This window comes from Conger conger, chromosome 15 (genome assembly GCF_963514075.1).
Source record: "Conger conger chromosome 15, fConCon1.1, whole genome shotgun sequence".
In the NCBI taxonomy this organism is placed as follows: Eukaryota; Metazoa; Chordata; class Actinopteri; order Anguilliformes; family Congridae; genus Conger; species Conger conger.
This window is the reverse complement of record NC_083774.1, coordinates 25848609-25864029: the sequence shown is the minus strand read 5'-3', so window position 1 is coordinate 25864029 and position 15421 is coordinate 25848609. Positions and strand designations below refer to the sequence as shown.

Here is a 15421-nt window from a genome sequence, read left to right as displayed (position 1 = left end):
TAAGCATCCTTCGAGATAGCAGCAGATATGGAGCGGCTATTTTGCGTAACATTATTGCCGTATTCTCTTGCCTGTTTTATTTTCCTGTTGGATTTCGCTGGGACTTCTACATTTCGCTCCAAAATGCACCTCACTTGGTAAGTTAGTTCCACACGTCCTTTATTTGTTTCTTTATTTCTTTCTCTCTTTCTTTCTTTCTTTCTTTCTTTCTTTCTTTCTTTCTTTCTTTCTTTCTTTCTTTCTTTCTTTCTTTCTTTAGTTTCTACAGGTAAAATGTCCCGTGTTTAAACCGGGCAGGTTTAATACATTTTATAAAATCGACCAGTGTCCCTGTAGTTTAAAGGTCTCTGCCCTTGGGACCAAAGAATGAGGGAATATATTGACAAGTTGGGAGCTTATAAAATGCATGAGATTCTCTGACGTAGGGGAGACCGGAGATGGTTGTCACACTTTTTACTCACTTGTGACTCATTTCAGCATTTCAGCACGTCATATGAGTCATTTCAACACTATTGCAACCCTTTAAATCTTAGGTTATAGTATGTATACCTTTTAACCTTATGTTAATATAAGAAAAAATTATAAACTCACGAAGACAACCTGATATGGGGCTGGTTGTCACAAAAAATGATCTCTTTAAACATTAAACATTTAAAATATGAAACAGGAATATTCCAGTCACCAAATAAGTTTTAAATTTGTAGAAATTTGAAATCTCTATTACAAAGATGTTTATTTAGAACACACTGACTGTGTGAACCTTTCATATCACACTTCTCAATGAGGTAAGGTACTCCATCCATCCATTATCTGAACCCGCTTATCCTGATCAGGGTCGCAGGGGGGCTGGAGCCTATCCCAGCATACATTGGGCGAAAGGCAGGAATACACCCTGGACAGGTCGCCAGTCTATCTCAGGGCACACACACCATTCACTGCTTAGGTAAAAAGCACATGTCTTTGATGGACATAACCAGATAACATTTAAAAGGTGCAGAGATGGACATTTGTTTTAGGCTATAGATTTTACAAGAATTTTGGCTAGAATTGTAGCTAGGGCCACATGTTGTAGACTAATGAAAAAAGAACCTATACAAATTATAGCCCTCCCTTAACAGTTTTCAGTGTTGATCATTGTTTGAAAATGAATTAATAGCATAGAAGTATAGAAGAAAAACATTTAAAAGTTTACTTTTTGACATGAAAAACATTAAACCCCTCCCCCCTCCCCTTTACTTCAATGATGTGGCTTATTCATGAAATTGGATGAACTCTGACCCCAAGATTGAACATTTTGATACCAAAATCTTTGTACAGCACCTTCTAGAGAGATATAAGCAGTGTGACAACCAACCCATGTGTCAACCATCTCTGTTCTCCCCGACTATGTGGTGCTGACTTATGGTATATTAGTAGAGGCCAGAATGAGGTTGGTATCTGCATACCGCCTGAGTATAGCCATGGAAATGCTGTCCTGCCAAAATATGTCCAAATACCATCTGGCCCAGTCTTCAGGAATCCTGCATGGTAAAAACATATGAGCCTACATTGCTGTTGTCTTAAAGTAGTTTTGCTGTGTGTATACATAGACACATTTTCCCCTAATATTATCCCCTAATATCCCCTGTTTTGTCTGGCTTCAATTATCCACTGAAAGTCCTGTATCATTTAGCAAAATGGTAATTGAGTGGCTGTCTGCTGCACTGTACAAGTTGGGTGCAGTTTCTCTGAGCTCACTCTGGAGTCTGGCCCGAGTCTATTGTGAAATCAGTGAGTCACAGTATGTTTTTCTTTCTCACGATGCTGCCATGATTTTTAAGACATGCAGTGCTGCAAAGTAAACGGTGTTTTGGCACAACTCAATAGGATATTTGTCTCATTATGTCAAATTAGTTTTTTATTTTGTTTCATTTTGTTTGCTTGTTGTAGTTTTATTTTCTTTGTGCACATATCCCATTTCCAGTGTCTTTCATCAAGTGCTCTCTCAGCACTTCATAGCTGCTGGCCAGAAAACATCTTACTGAAACCGCCGGTGGAAAATCACCTGAGACATTCTCCCTGAATATACTGTTGAATGATCATTCTCATTGGTGTTCTTCATTCTTCCACATAAGCCCAGTTGGTGCTATTGGGGCTGCAATCATTTAGTGTAATAAAATGTTACAGAAATAGAATGCCCTTGGCATTCCAACCACCAGCCTGGTTCCAATCCAGTCTTGTGGCGACAGAGAACGGCTATCACACAACTTCACTTGCACTTCAGTGTAATAAGGATCCTGGTTATGTGGATGAGCGCCCTTACATGTTGCCTGATGTACTCGTGCTATGGGCCGTAGAGTCCTGTAAACTGGGGGCCCTGAAGGTCACGTTTATCTTCATTCACTCCTGTAGTGCTCCTCTAACTCATCATGCTACTGTCTATTTACAACTGTTTTTCTTCATCTGTGGAAAAGGGAGGATTGCCCGGAGGACAAGATTGTGACAGTTGAGTACCTGTGCACTAAGTCGGGGGGACAGAACACCACCTGTCTCAGGTAAGAGGCTTTCACCCACCTGCGCTGGCTTCACTGTGCTCGAAACCAGTCCCACAATCCCCCTCTTCATCACGCCGTGTGACGATGACGAGGTGATCATACTAACGCTTGTGCTAGCTGCAGGCTCAGGGTGATGTTGTATTGCATGATCTGTTTGCTGTTGGTTTGCTCTGAAATCAGTGTTGTGCTCTGTGTGATTATGGGGTTCAGACAAGGCATGGTGTCTGGGGGCTTCACATGTCACTCTGGGAGGCGTATGGATTACCCCAGGCTGCTGAATATCATTTCAAGTAATAATAATGATGGGTTTAAATTAGTGTCACTGTGATCAGCTGAAATATGAGGTGACCACTTTGGTTAGGAGAGTTTATACCATTCCAGCATAGATCATGCTGGGACTATTATTGGTGAGCTGGAAACCCACATAGATTTTTCTTCCAGCAAATAAATAATATGCTTTGTGGTTTTTTCCTCTCCTCAGTAGTGGCTTTCACTCAGAAAAAAGGGGAAATTATCTGATAGTGTGAGCAGTGCCAACCCAAACACATGACTGTTTTGTCTCCACTTTTTTCTCTTTGACTGTGTACTGTCCCCTGACCGCAGCGCGGCTCTCCTGAGTGGGCGGGGAGAGTGTGATGATGAGAGGAGTGGGGTTACGTACGGGCCCCGGGGCCTCCCTCAGTCTGCTCTCTCAGCTGTGTCTGAGTAGGGCATAGTCAGTCAAACACGCAGCTGCACTCATGAACACCATCATGAGCTTCTGGCCCCATTAGTCAATCTCACATGTCGGGGTGACATTGGCTGAGGAGGTAAGTGCAGTCGGTGGGTGGCCGGTTCGATCCTTGGGTGTGTCGAAGTGTCCCTGAGCAATTTCTCCTGACCTTGCATGGCAGCCAATCGCTGCTGTTGGTGTGTGAATGTGTGTGTGTGTGTGTGTGTGTGTGTGTGTGTGTGAATGAGTGAATGAGATCAATTGTACAGAGCTTTGGATAGACACACCATCGAAATGCAGACCATTTACCATTTAACCAGGCAGAACACTTCAGATATGAGAAGTATTTATAAATTATAAAATGCACTCTTTTCTGATTAGATTACAGGGTTTAGTAAAACACAATGAGAGCTTCTTGGATTGCAAGCTAAGAGTGAGATCTGTATTGAAGTGGCAAAAGGCATGCTTTGGAATAAGGAAAACAGGTTAAGTGAGCAGTGAGAGTTGTGAGATGCATTGTCTGGTGTTTCAGCTCTACCTCTCACAAGCCAGTCTCTTGTTAATAGTGCAGCATCGTTGCTATCACTGGTCAGGCAATACTGGCTGAAACTGATTAAATTATTCCTTGATCAGGGTTTGCTAGGATTTTCTTTCTAAGTCCTTTCTTCACAGCCCATAACTGTGTTTACATGTTTGTAAAACTGCAAGGGCCTCAAACAATCTCCACTTATCTGCTAACATATCTGACTTTCCAAGTCTCCTTTACACCATTACAGCATAATCTTCCATCTTTCCGGAAACCTTGGCTCTAAGCATGTGTTTTTTTACACAAAGAATGAAATGGAATGAGACAAGTCTGTTTCCACTTGAGTGAATGTCAAAATCACTGTTGTGGTACCGTGTCCCTGGAGTGAGGCTGATATTCTGGATGGGTCACAGTTGTCCCCCCTCCTCTCTCCTCTCGTCAGAGCACACAGGCCCGGCCATGTGGTCAGACTGAAAAGATTGGGAAACATCAACCCTTTTTGAAAAACTAGTTAAATAAATGTTTTCTTTTATTTCTTCCCAGCTGTAGATTCTCAGTTTTAATGCTGTATTAAGACAGGACCCATATGCTCCCAGCCCCTCCTGTACTCTTCTTTAGGCTTTTTTTTGCTACCCATGCTGACAATCACAAACAAACACCATGGCTGTAAACAAGAGACATGAACAGTGAAGGGGGGATGAAGGGGGAGAGTTTTGGGAGATTTATATTTTATCCAAATGGAATTAAGCACAACCCTGGCCTCTGAAGGCCTGCTGGGAAATATGCTGTAAATGTGTGTAAGCGGTCACTTGAAGGATTGGGTAATATTAGTCCTGAATTTTCCTTTTTTTCTTTTTTCTTTTAGGATTTTTATTTAAAAAATATTTTTTGCATGTGAACTCCTCAGCGTAGGGTGCCCTTTAAATTTGGGTGTCTTATTACCCATGTTAAAAGTTTGAATTGGGCAGTGGGTGTTAGTGTTGTGTAAGAAAGAAAACGTGAATCCAGGGCTGATATAAACTCAATGCCTCCTATGTTGTCACTATTACTTGTTACTGTAGCAGGTATTCAGGTAAGTAATGGCAAATGAGGTGTCATTTTTTCGGTGATGTAGAATGAAACTATGAAATTTGGCTCCTGTTACTGTGGAGAAAGTAAAGGCCAGATGCCCTTGATTCCATTTTATTTACTGTCTGTTGGAAAGTAGTTGGGTTATATGCCTGAAACAAAGTTGTGTCTTTTTATTGGACATTGGCCTCCCACCCATGGAGAACTTCAGCCAAGCCTATGTAGACCCGGTTCTGCTCTGCTGGAGGACTACTGTTGCATCCAATATATCATAAATGATTAAGATATCAGAGCACAGGCACCAGATCATAAATCTGTTTCTTTTTATTCTCTTTGACCAGTGATGGTCTTTCAACAGCATGCAGATTAACAGCATTTTGGGGTCTAGCACAACACAATTGAAATTTAAATTGAACTGCTCTCCACATTCAGAATTTCAAAACAAAGCTGTTGACAGGCAGAATGGAGATTCACTTCCTGGCCTGAAGTAATTCAATCCCATCATTCATGGCTGTAGTCATCTGTTCTGATTATGCTATTTCGTCACCATTTCTCGGAATTATGAATCAGATGCTAGTTATTTTCTAGTGCTAGAAGTTGAATCAATGACTGTGATGTTTTACAGTTTCGGGATCTAGTTATACTTGGCAATAAAATACACAGAAATGTGTGGCGCACAACCAAAGGTTGATAGCTTGCAGAAGCTAGCACACAGCTTCGTACAAAGAACTGATTCACTGATCTTCAGTAGTGCTCTTCACTATCCTCTGAATGGTATGGGCTTCCTTCCTTCCTTATTTTTTGGCAGAGGGAGCGCTTACTGTTGTGGGATTCAAATCTAAAACTCTTTAAAACTGTTCTTTACCTATACAGTAGTTTTAGGGCCAACATATCAGGTCATCAGTGTGTATTCCCGGTTGAAACACCACTAGGGTGAAAGGTCTCGTCGTGTCATTTGGATGGGAGAGGGAGTGCTTGCAGTTGCTGGCGATTGGCCTGTCAGTGGAAAGGATGCAGTTAATTTGGCACTGACCATCGCAGCAGAGAATGAAGGAGTGAATGAGGAGAGATGGGGAGAGAAAGAAAGAGGATTTGCACCAGTGTTTTTCAGCAGCCCAGCTGTCCTGGAGCTCCTCGGCGCTCAGTGAAAGTGCCCTCTGTTGGAATCATGGCGTCCGCCACTTTGATATGTCCCCAAGGAATCTGGACACGGATCTGGAAGTGCGCTGTCAGAGTAAATAAACACAGGGGGCCACATGCTCACCCACGGCACAGACAAGCAAGTCCAGAGAGAAGAAGCCTCTGCTTGCATGCAGCATTTCATCCCAACAAGGGGAATTCACTGGAATGACGATATACCTGCCTTTATGGTGAGGTAGACATGTCTGCTTTAACCCCTATTCCTCCATTATTCCTTTAATAATCAGCATGTTGACATACTTTGCATAGTTAGTCATTCGTCAATGTTTTTTAAGGCTGACTGATTTCATTACATATATTCTCTAACCTAGAATATGCATGAAAACATTCAGCCTGACTCTTACCTGTGAGTGTTTGGTGGGGGGGGGGGGCAGTTCTGTACAGACCACTTACTGTACCACCCCCCCCCCCAACCCCCCCCACCCCCCAAAGCCCAGAGTAGGCCCTAACTAAATAATATTTTGGGGAGGTGTGAGGGCTTTGTCTCTGTGAGTGAGCTCCTCCTCTAATGGTCAGCATTGGGCTGACCATTGGGCAGTGGCTCGTTCGTTTAAAGCACTATGCTGCCCTGCATGGATGGCAGTGCTACTGTGGCTGGTAGTCCCATAATGTCATGAATAATGGCTGATTGTGTTGCCCAGGGTACGGAAGGGTTCAGGCGGCCTGGGGTCCCTGTCTCACGGCTCTCTAGCGACCCCTGCTGGTCAATCGGGGTGCCTGTGGGCTGCAGCCCAAAGCCACATGTGAAAGGTCTTCCTCCAACTCCATCCTGTGTAAGCTTAGCTGTGGGCTGTGGTGTGAAAAGGAGCAGGCTGGCGACAACAAGTTTCAGCGGAGACTCACGGACGTCTTCGCTCTCCCAAATCAGCATGGAGTTTGAGCATTATTGCGACTACGGTTACAAATAATTGGGCATTCCAAGTTGGGGTGGGAATTGGATATGTACAACCCCACCTTGGGTGCCAATATCTAAAGACATAAAGACCATTTTGGTTTGTCTCAATGTTTACAACTTTCATGTTTCTCAAACAATGTCACAGAACACTCTGTTCCCTCCGTTGCACAAAAGGACACATATTAAGTCACGACGTTTGGTCTGTTTATGGAAACCATACCCTAAATTGTCCACGCTCTGTTCCCTCTCCAAGCCCTGTGGCTCGGAGATAATAGACATTATTTCTTTGTAGTACACTCCAGCTCATTAGCACACACATAACTTACATGGCTGTAAACAAATATGAAAAACTACAGTTTAGGAGTAGGTAACGTAGTGTGGCCTGGTTTACCGCTGTTGTTCCCTTGACTGTTCTGCAATGGTCTTGGAAACAATCAGCAATCAGTCAGGCACCATGTGGACCCTGCAGTGTCCCAGCAGTTTGCCACAGTGTACAATAATGGGGTTGCTGGCTGCGGCACAGAGAGAAAGTATGGAGCCTGAGAACATAGCCTGGCTGGTCCAGTGATGACTCTCTGGAGCCAACATCTGAGTGACTCATAAGTCAATGTGTGGAACCAGCTGGGACAAACTAATATGTAAATCGTGCCTGCTACCCTTTATCAGCAGAACAAAACAAAAACAGGAAGGAGTATGTCACATGGAGGGTATGAAGAAAAAAGAAAAAGTGGGGAAAGCAGAGGGGAACGTTCACAGGGACTATTTCTCCTGAGCCCGGGTGGTTTAACAAGCCTTGGTATGTCAGGGTTCACCTTCGCTAACGATCCTAGCCAATGTTAACAAGCTCTACTCGGGTAGTTGGGCATCACACACATACACACACATTCTTGGCAGCATGGGAACTTGAGCGTGGGAATGGGCGGTTGAGTTCATATAGTATCTGTGTATGCTTATGGAGCTGAGCTGAGAAGAAGCCCTGGTCGTCCACAGATTTGCCTGATGTATGTCTTACAGCAGGGTCTCTGTTTGGGCCCTATATTTGTCAGGTCCAGGCCTTCAGGCAGAAATGTGGGGAGCCCTGGGTCTGTTCACTGAATGGGGTATCCACCAGTGTGCCAACCTGGCTCTGTTCTGGGAACAGCAATGAGGACATCCCATCCGTCCATCACATAGATTAATCTAGATCAGGGGTGTCAAACTGAATCCCCAAGGGGCCGCAGTGTCTGCGGGTTTTTGTGGTTTCCTTTCAATCAGCTGCCAATTAAGGCCAATTAAGGCCTTGAGAACAAGGTGTGTGGATACTTTAACCAATCAATGACTTGAATGAACCCAGAACACCCCAAAAACCAGCAGACACTACAGCTCTCCAGGACTGGAGTTTTACACCTGTGATCTAGATCAACAAAACCATATCAAGAATTTTTTTTCTTAAATGTCTGTAGTGATGCCGCATCTTTTCATCTGTTTGGTATGCTTATTAATTTATTCATCCAAGGAAGAGTGACTTGTGGGTTTTGAGTGAGTTTAGGAATACAATGCTTCCGTCATCTTGGTTGAAACCTTGACATCTGTTTTGTCTGTGTTATTTTTGCATTGCAATCTCATTTACCCAATATTTTGTTTAATCTCTAATTCCCTAATTCCAGTAACTGGTTCTACAATTTGAAACTGCGCCTTTGTTGTTGCAAGCACTGAAGAACAAAGCCTGAACTAATGGTAGATTTCTCTGTCTGTGGCAGTTTACAAACCGTTCATGCGGCAAAGAGCCTGAACTGATGTACTCTTCTGGAATGATACTGTATGCTTTGAAAACCGCAGATTCTAACAAACAGATGGCAGGAAATGTGGAATTGCAATGCCTCACAGACACTAGGAGGAAGCTATTTATTTTTTTAGCTATTTATTTTTCACAATGTGCACTGGGTTTCTTCGTGTGCATGAGACACATTTTTCCATTTCAGGAGGAGATGCTGTGAGGGGTACCGATTTGTGATGGGCCAGTGCATACCAGAAAGTAGGTGAAAACATAAACTCCCTATTCATACCACGAGAGAGAAATCTCTGTTTGAGCACCTTTGACAATGGGGAGAGGTGTGGTATTCTGTGCATTAAGGATGGGACTGCATTCAGTCGCCATTGCCATTCAGTAATAAAAGTTATCAGAATAATTTGTATTACTGATTCCAAGGAATTTGACTGACCACAAGAAGGCAATAGCACACTTTATGATTAATGCATGTGTTAGCATGTGTTATGTTACATGTTAGAGACTATAATTTCCTTGAATGCTGCAACACAGCAATAGCAATAGCAATGCCGGAAGCATTAATTGAATGAAATATTGGTTGTTTTTGTCTCGGCGAATGTACAAGTGTACAGAGGCTATCTCTACACACTGTGTTGCTGTATCAGAATGCGTGGGTCTTGGTATAACGTCACCCTCACATGCCTCTCTGTGCTGTAGGTGTGGATGTGTGTGCGGCCTCCCCCTGCGAGCAGCAGTGCACTGACCACTTCGGACGGGTCGTCTGCACCTGTTACCCTGGGTTTCGCTTTGATCGAGAGCGTCATCGCAGTCACCAGTACCCATACTGCCTCGGTCAGTCCACTGTCCTCTCACCTGTGAGATACCAAAATCCTGCTATCCAGCCAGTGCTGCCTGTCTCTCTCCCCTTGAGATACCCAAACCATGCTATCCAGCCCGCGCTGCCTGTCTCTCTCAACCAATTAATACTGTCTGTCTCTCTGTGTCTGTTTCTTCATCTGGCCATTTAACCAATTGGCTCTCTCTGTTTGCTCCTTCATCCAGATATCACTTTCTATCTGCTCTCTTTCCTATGGACTCCAGGATTTCAAACAAACTTCCAAGTACTGTGGGTAGTACAACCAGCTGTTTGTTTTTTAACTACTGTACTTTTACTTTTTAATATCACAGCTCTGGGATTATTCATTCCATAACCTATCACTTTGAAACACATTTAGTAATTGGTCATTAGTCATTTTGATCTTAATATTTAGCGTGGCAGCTCCAAACTGATCACAGTGCGATGCACAAAGCCTACGGAGAAGGTTCTGGATCTGTGTCTTGTTTTCTCAGATGTGGATGAGTGTGTGGAGTCGAATGGCACAGTGTGTGAGCAGACCTGTGAGAACACGCCGGGCAGCTTCCTGTGTCACTGTCACAGCGGCTACAGCCTGGGCGTCGACCAGCGATCCTGCGTCCCCCGTCACAACCGTGAGTCTATCGCCGCTGGATCCCTCTCTGCACCGACCGACTGGAGCTCCCTCTCTGTGCAGCATACTGTTTATTTGATATCTCTCTCCTCCCCCTCTCTCTCCCTCTCTTTTTCTCTCCATTTCTCACACACTCTCTCTCTCCCTCTCACTCTCTCTTTCTCTCCTCTCCCTCTCTCTCTCAGTGAGTGCCTCGGGTGGGAAGTCGGACACTCAGGTTAGTGCTGGGTCCTGCTCCTTCACCTGCCAGGACTTCATCAGCATGAGGACCAGCCTACTGCAGCTGAAACTGAGGCTGACTAGTGCTCCGCCCAGCCCCCAGGTGTGTCCTACAGCTAATCTGGGTATGGGGCATCTACTCTATAAACACAGAGATCTACCAAGCTGACAAATAGAGGTCAGCTCAGAGAGGGCTAAACAGGTAAAAAACATACTAAATGGTAAATGGTTGGCATTTATATAGCGCCTTTATCCAAAGCGCTGTACAATTGATGCTTCTCATTCACCCATTCATACACACACTCACACCAACCGCAATTGGCTGCCATGCAAGGCGCCAATCAGCTCGTCAGGAGCATTTGGGGGTTAGGTGTCTTGCTCAGGGACACTTCGACACAGCCCGGGCGGGGGATCGAACCGGCAACCCTCCGACTGCCAGGCGACTGCTCTTATTGCCTGAGCCATGTCGCCCACATACTGCATATAGACTCATATTACAACTCACATTCCCTGAAAAAACAGAATAGATGAGATGCCAGATTGTGGAAGACCAATTAGCTTTGCATCAGAAGAACTGCAGGATATTATTATCCATAGACAGAGCTCAACCCTGTGTTCATGTTTCTGTATGATTTAGATACCGTCCCCAGACCTACCCAACAGCAGTGACAAGCCATCACAAAGGTGGGGGGTGAAAGGGCCTAACACCCCCACTCTACCTGGCTCCCCCGGACCCCCTGGAGCACCAGGTGTGTTTTCTGATGATGAACACATATGTCAGTTCACAAAGGCACTACAGGTATTTACATTGCTTTCTCTGTGTTGTCCATTTACCTTGGCATAGGAATGCTGGGACTACCAGGAGGGAAAGGGGAATCTGGAACCAGGGGCCCACCCGGCCCTCAGGGGCCACGGGGGGACATGGGCCCCATGGGGCCAGAGCCAGACCTGGGGCATGTTAAGAGAGGACGCAGGGGCCCAGTGGTGAGGTCAATGTGTGTGCAGTGATAATTTGCAGCCAGTCCTGTTCAGTGTGCTTCAATAGCAGTTCTGCCCTACAGCTGTGATTGGTTCCTCTCTGTTTCCACAGGGCCCGGCAGGTGCACCAGGGAGAGATGGGAAGAAGGTAGTTTAATCTTTATCTGTTAATGCTATGGATGTGTTACTTCAGTACATGTGTGAGGTTAACCTGCCAGTGTTTGAAGATGTCCAGAGAGAAACCTCTGCCATGTGCACAGACCCCAGCTGGTGTGAACATGTGGAGGGTTTCCTCTGTACCCCGAGTGTCCATAGCTATGAGGAATTATTAATGTGGAAGGAAAGTGTGTGTAAAATGTCTAAGTGTATGTGTTTTACCTGTATCTACTCTGCAGGGGGACAGGGGCCCTCCTGGTCCGAGAGGCCCACCGGTGAGTCCTGATGTACCTAAGACTGTTAAACCAAGTAAGAGCTTTCTGTTCTCCCTGCGGTCTTCCAACACCGTGTCCCGCTTTGTCTCCAGGGACCTCCCGGCTCCTTCGACTTCCTCCTGCTGATGCTGGCCGACGTTCGCAATGACATCATGGAGCTGCAGGAGCAGGTGTTCAGGAACGGGCGTGGCGTGGCCCTGGAGGACCCGCCTCTGTCTAGCAGAGAGAATGCTCGTAATGAATGGGGTTCGGGGGACTAGAGGAGGTATCGCACAGCACCTGACACTGGGAGTCTCAGGTATAGCGCCGCCTAAAGGAAATGCCAGAGAAGAAAAATAAATATTCCAGCACAAACTCTGAATGTACATTCATTGTCCTGGGACGCGCAAATGCTTTAAAACGCTTGCCCTCTGCCTGCTTTGTGGCTGGCATCAACAGTTTTGACATTTCCTTGTGTACTTCCAAGATAGCGGAACTGTTTAGAGAACATTGCTCAATGGGATTCCACTCAAATGCAAAACAAATGGCTTGCTGTGAAGTTGCCTCTGCCTTGTGGAATGTATTTGCGCGTTTGCCGAAGAACGGTCAGATGACAGCTGGTCCTGGGCGGCACCAGCATTGGCTTTAATGTTAATAACAGTGCGGCTCCCTTTACAGTTACCCGGACCAATGTGACCTCTCTGATTTACTGAACATCAAAACAAGGACAATGCCATTTACGGGGGACCTTCCTATTTAAAAATATATATACAGTATTGACAGCAATTGTACAGCTAAATATATATATATTTTTAATTACCTCTATGTGTGTCTCCACAACCTGTCTCTCATTTTCTGTTTAGGTCCTTAAAGGGCCAGTCTGGCCTATTAGTAGATCATTGATCCTGAAACACCAGCTGTGCTGTAGTGATTGCATCACCCTCATTTGACCATGCTGTACTGAGCAACCCTGAGGGATTAGAGTGTTGGATTACTAGCTGATCATTGTGTGGTGGAATGGTGTGTGAGTTGTGCTGGGGAACATGTTTATTATTACACGTGGAGGTTTTCTCTGGATTCTGGATGTGTACCTGTTTACCTGTGTGCTTTGCATTAATTTAAACAATGTTTGGATGTTGGACTGTGAATTGTTCCACAGTGTACGGGTGTATATGTGAGCAAGTGAGCGAGAGAAAACAATGTTAGAAGTAGATGAAGGTAGGGTGTAAGAGCTATTGAACAAATCTCACGTGCCTGCTTTCTCAATCAAAGTTCTTGCCTATGGGCATTTCCTTTACATCCAGCAGGGGGTGCTATTGCATATGAAAAGCCTTGTTTTGGAAGTGGCAGGTATTGGCAATGCAATTTTCTTGGCCCTAAAATGCTCTTGTTCATTACATAATTCTTCATGCTTGTTTCTTTCTCATGCAGCACAAAAACAACATTGTTTGGACTGCTTTGTTCCATTCTTTCAACTTAAGTCTCTGCTGCATCGGCCTAAACAGCTGGCGTGTGAATGTTTTGGAGATTTCTGAAAGCAATCCTTTAAAGAGATCAGGAGAAAATCTGTGTAATTTGGGTTACTGCATGTGCTGAATGTTGCAAGCTTGTAAGAATATTCATATTATCAGATGACTATCAATAGGATAATAATACGCTATGGTATCAAAATTGTGGGCCTTGTTTTTGATTAAGCTCAAGTAAATAAATAATTGTATTACAATCGTCAGCAATAGTTTTCTATCAAGATATTAACAACTCACATTATGGTTTTGACTGTGATGCTCTTATCAGTATGGTATAAGTAGTATTACCATAGTGTATATCATCATATTTATTTTCAAGTAAAACATAGGGTTATACCCCCATATCCTAATAAGGCAATATAATCTTTGCTAATTTGCAAATCAACACATGTATTGAAGACCTATTCAGCGTAATCAGGTTCTACTGCGGGTAGCAGAACCTCAATATGCAATTCTTGTATTTTTATGATGAGGTATCACTTCATACATCGTGATAAGCCACATATCCTGACATATGTCATATCATGGCTCTGGTGTTGTGATACATATTGCAATATGAGGAGCTAGGGTGCTTACATACATAGTTACTCCAGTATGAGATTTACTGTTTTGGGTTTGTAGTATTCTAAAAGCATCTACACTTCTCAGCTGTGTTCGGACATCCGCTTCTCCAGGTGAAGGTGTGCGTTTGACGGGACTGCCACAGGACACTTCCGCCCTCTACCTGCAGCCAGGGCTCCACGTTGTTGCTGTTATGTTGTTTGATAACAAGCTACGAGGACACACCCGAAACAATTCAAGAATGGTGCCAGCTTAAAGGGCTTAGCCTGTCTCTCAGGTTGCATTCAAGGGCCTATTCGTAATTTGCCCGGTGGATGGCAGTGCACCTGATCTGGAGAGTCCATCATGGAGATCTGCGACTGAAGACAAGCATAACACGACGTTTCTATCAGCATGTTTTGCTGCTTTATGTAATGGGGAGTGTGGCCTCTAGAAACATGCCTAGAAGAAAAGAGGTGGTACGATGAACAAAGAAAAATAGGTGTATACTAACTTTGGATTTTACTTGCAGCTGAACTTGTGACAATGATATCACATTTTTATATTGTATACCTATCTGAATATTCTATACATATATAGCATGCATTATTCAAAACTGATGGAAAGAAAATAACACATATTACAAATTAGACAACACATTGCAGCATTGAATTTCAATCATGAAGGGATGTTATGGGCTGTATTTTAGCAGAGAACATGGAGTGGTGTTATGTTGTTTTAACAACATGGAGTGGTGTTATGTTATTTCAGCAGAGAACATGGAGTGGTGTTATGTTATTTTAGCAGAGAACATGGAGTGGTGTTATGTTATTTCAGCAGAGAACATGGAGTGGTTTTATGTTATTTTAGCAGAGAACATGGAATTGTGTTATGTTATTTTAGCAGAGAACATGGAAGTGTGTTATGTTATTTTAGCAGAGGACATGGAGTGGTGTTATTTTAGCAGAGAACATGGAGTGGTTTTATGTTATTTCAGCAGAGAACATGGAGTGGGGTTATGTTATTTTAGCAGAGAACATGGAGTGGGGTTATGTTATTTTAACAGAGAACATGGAGTGGTGTTATGTTATTTTAGCAGAGAACATGGAGTGGTGTTATGTTATTTTAGCAGAGAACAGGGTGTGGGTGTTATGTTTTTTTTAGCAGAGAACATGGAGTGGGGTTATGTTATTTTAGCAGAGAACATGGAGTGGGGTTATGTTATTTTAGCAGAGAACAGGGAGTGGGTGTTACGGGCTGTTTTAGCAGTCTTGTTGTAAATCTCCTGAATGGGGGGAGTAGGCAGTCCTTACATCTCTTTGTAGTTCCTTCCTGTCATGTGTTGTGCTGTTTCTGTCCCAGCTGTTTAAAATGCTCTGTAATGGGCAGGTATAGAAAATAATGAGGGTCTGTGCGTCCATACCGAACAATGTCAGCGGGCACGGAAAGTACAGGCTTTGGTGTGCTTTTTTGATTAAGGGGCCATATTAAGTTGTTACTGATATGGGTGCCCAGGAAATTGAATTTGACCACTGTTTCCATGGCAACTCAGTTGTGAATATCATAATGGTAAAGGTGA

General features: G+C 43.9%; 1 protein-coding gene across 1 annotated transcript; it reads left to right on the top strand.

The window, feature by feature from the left end:
• Positions 1-72: 72 nt before the first annotated feature.
• Positions 73-13464, top strand: LOC133111955 (collagen and calcium-binding EGF domain-containing protein 1-like). The gene is made up of 11 exons (XM_061222604.1): positions 73-137; positions 2454-2534; positions 8897-8949; positions 9400-9534; positions 10033-10170; positions 10355-10491; positions 11026-11137; positions 11233-11372; positions 11479-11514; positions 11762-11797; positions 11890-13464. Exons 1-11 carry the CDS (start codon positions 124-126, stop codon positions 12055-12057), a joined length of 1050 nt encoding a protein of 349 aa, XP_061078588.1. The 5' UTR covers positions 73-123; the 3' UTR covers positions 12058-13464.
• The last annotated feature ends 1957 nt before the right edge of the window (positions 13465-15421 follow it).

Coding starts and splice junctions, on each gene's coding strand:
- LOC133111955 (XM_061222604.1), top strand. Junction 2,535..8,896: donor CAGAACACCACCTGTCTCAG/GTAAGAGGCTTT, acceptor TTTCCATTTCAG/GAGGAGATGCTGTGAGGGGT. Junction 11,798..11,889: donor CTGGTCCGAGAGGCCCACCG/GTGAGTCCTGAT, acceptor CTTTGTCTCCAG/GGACCTCCCGGCTCCTTCGA.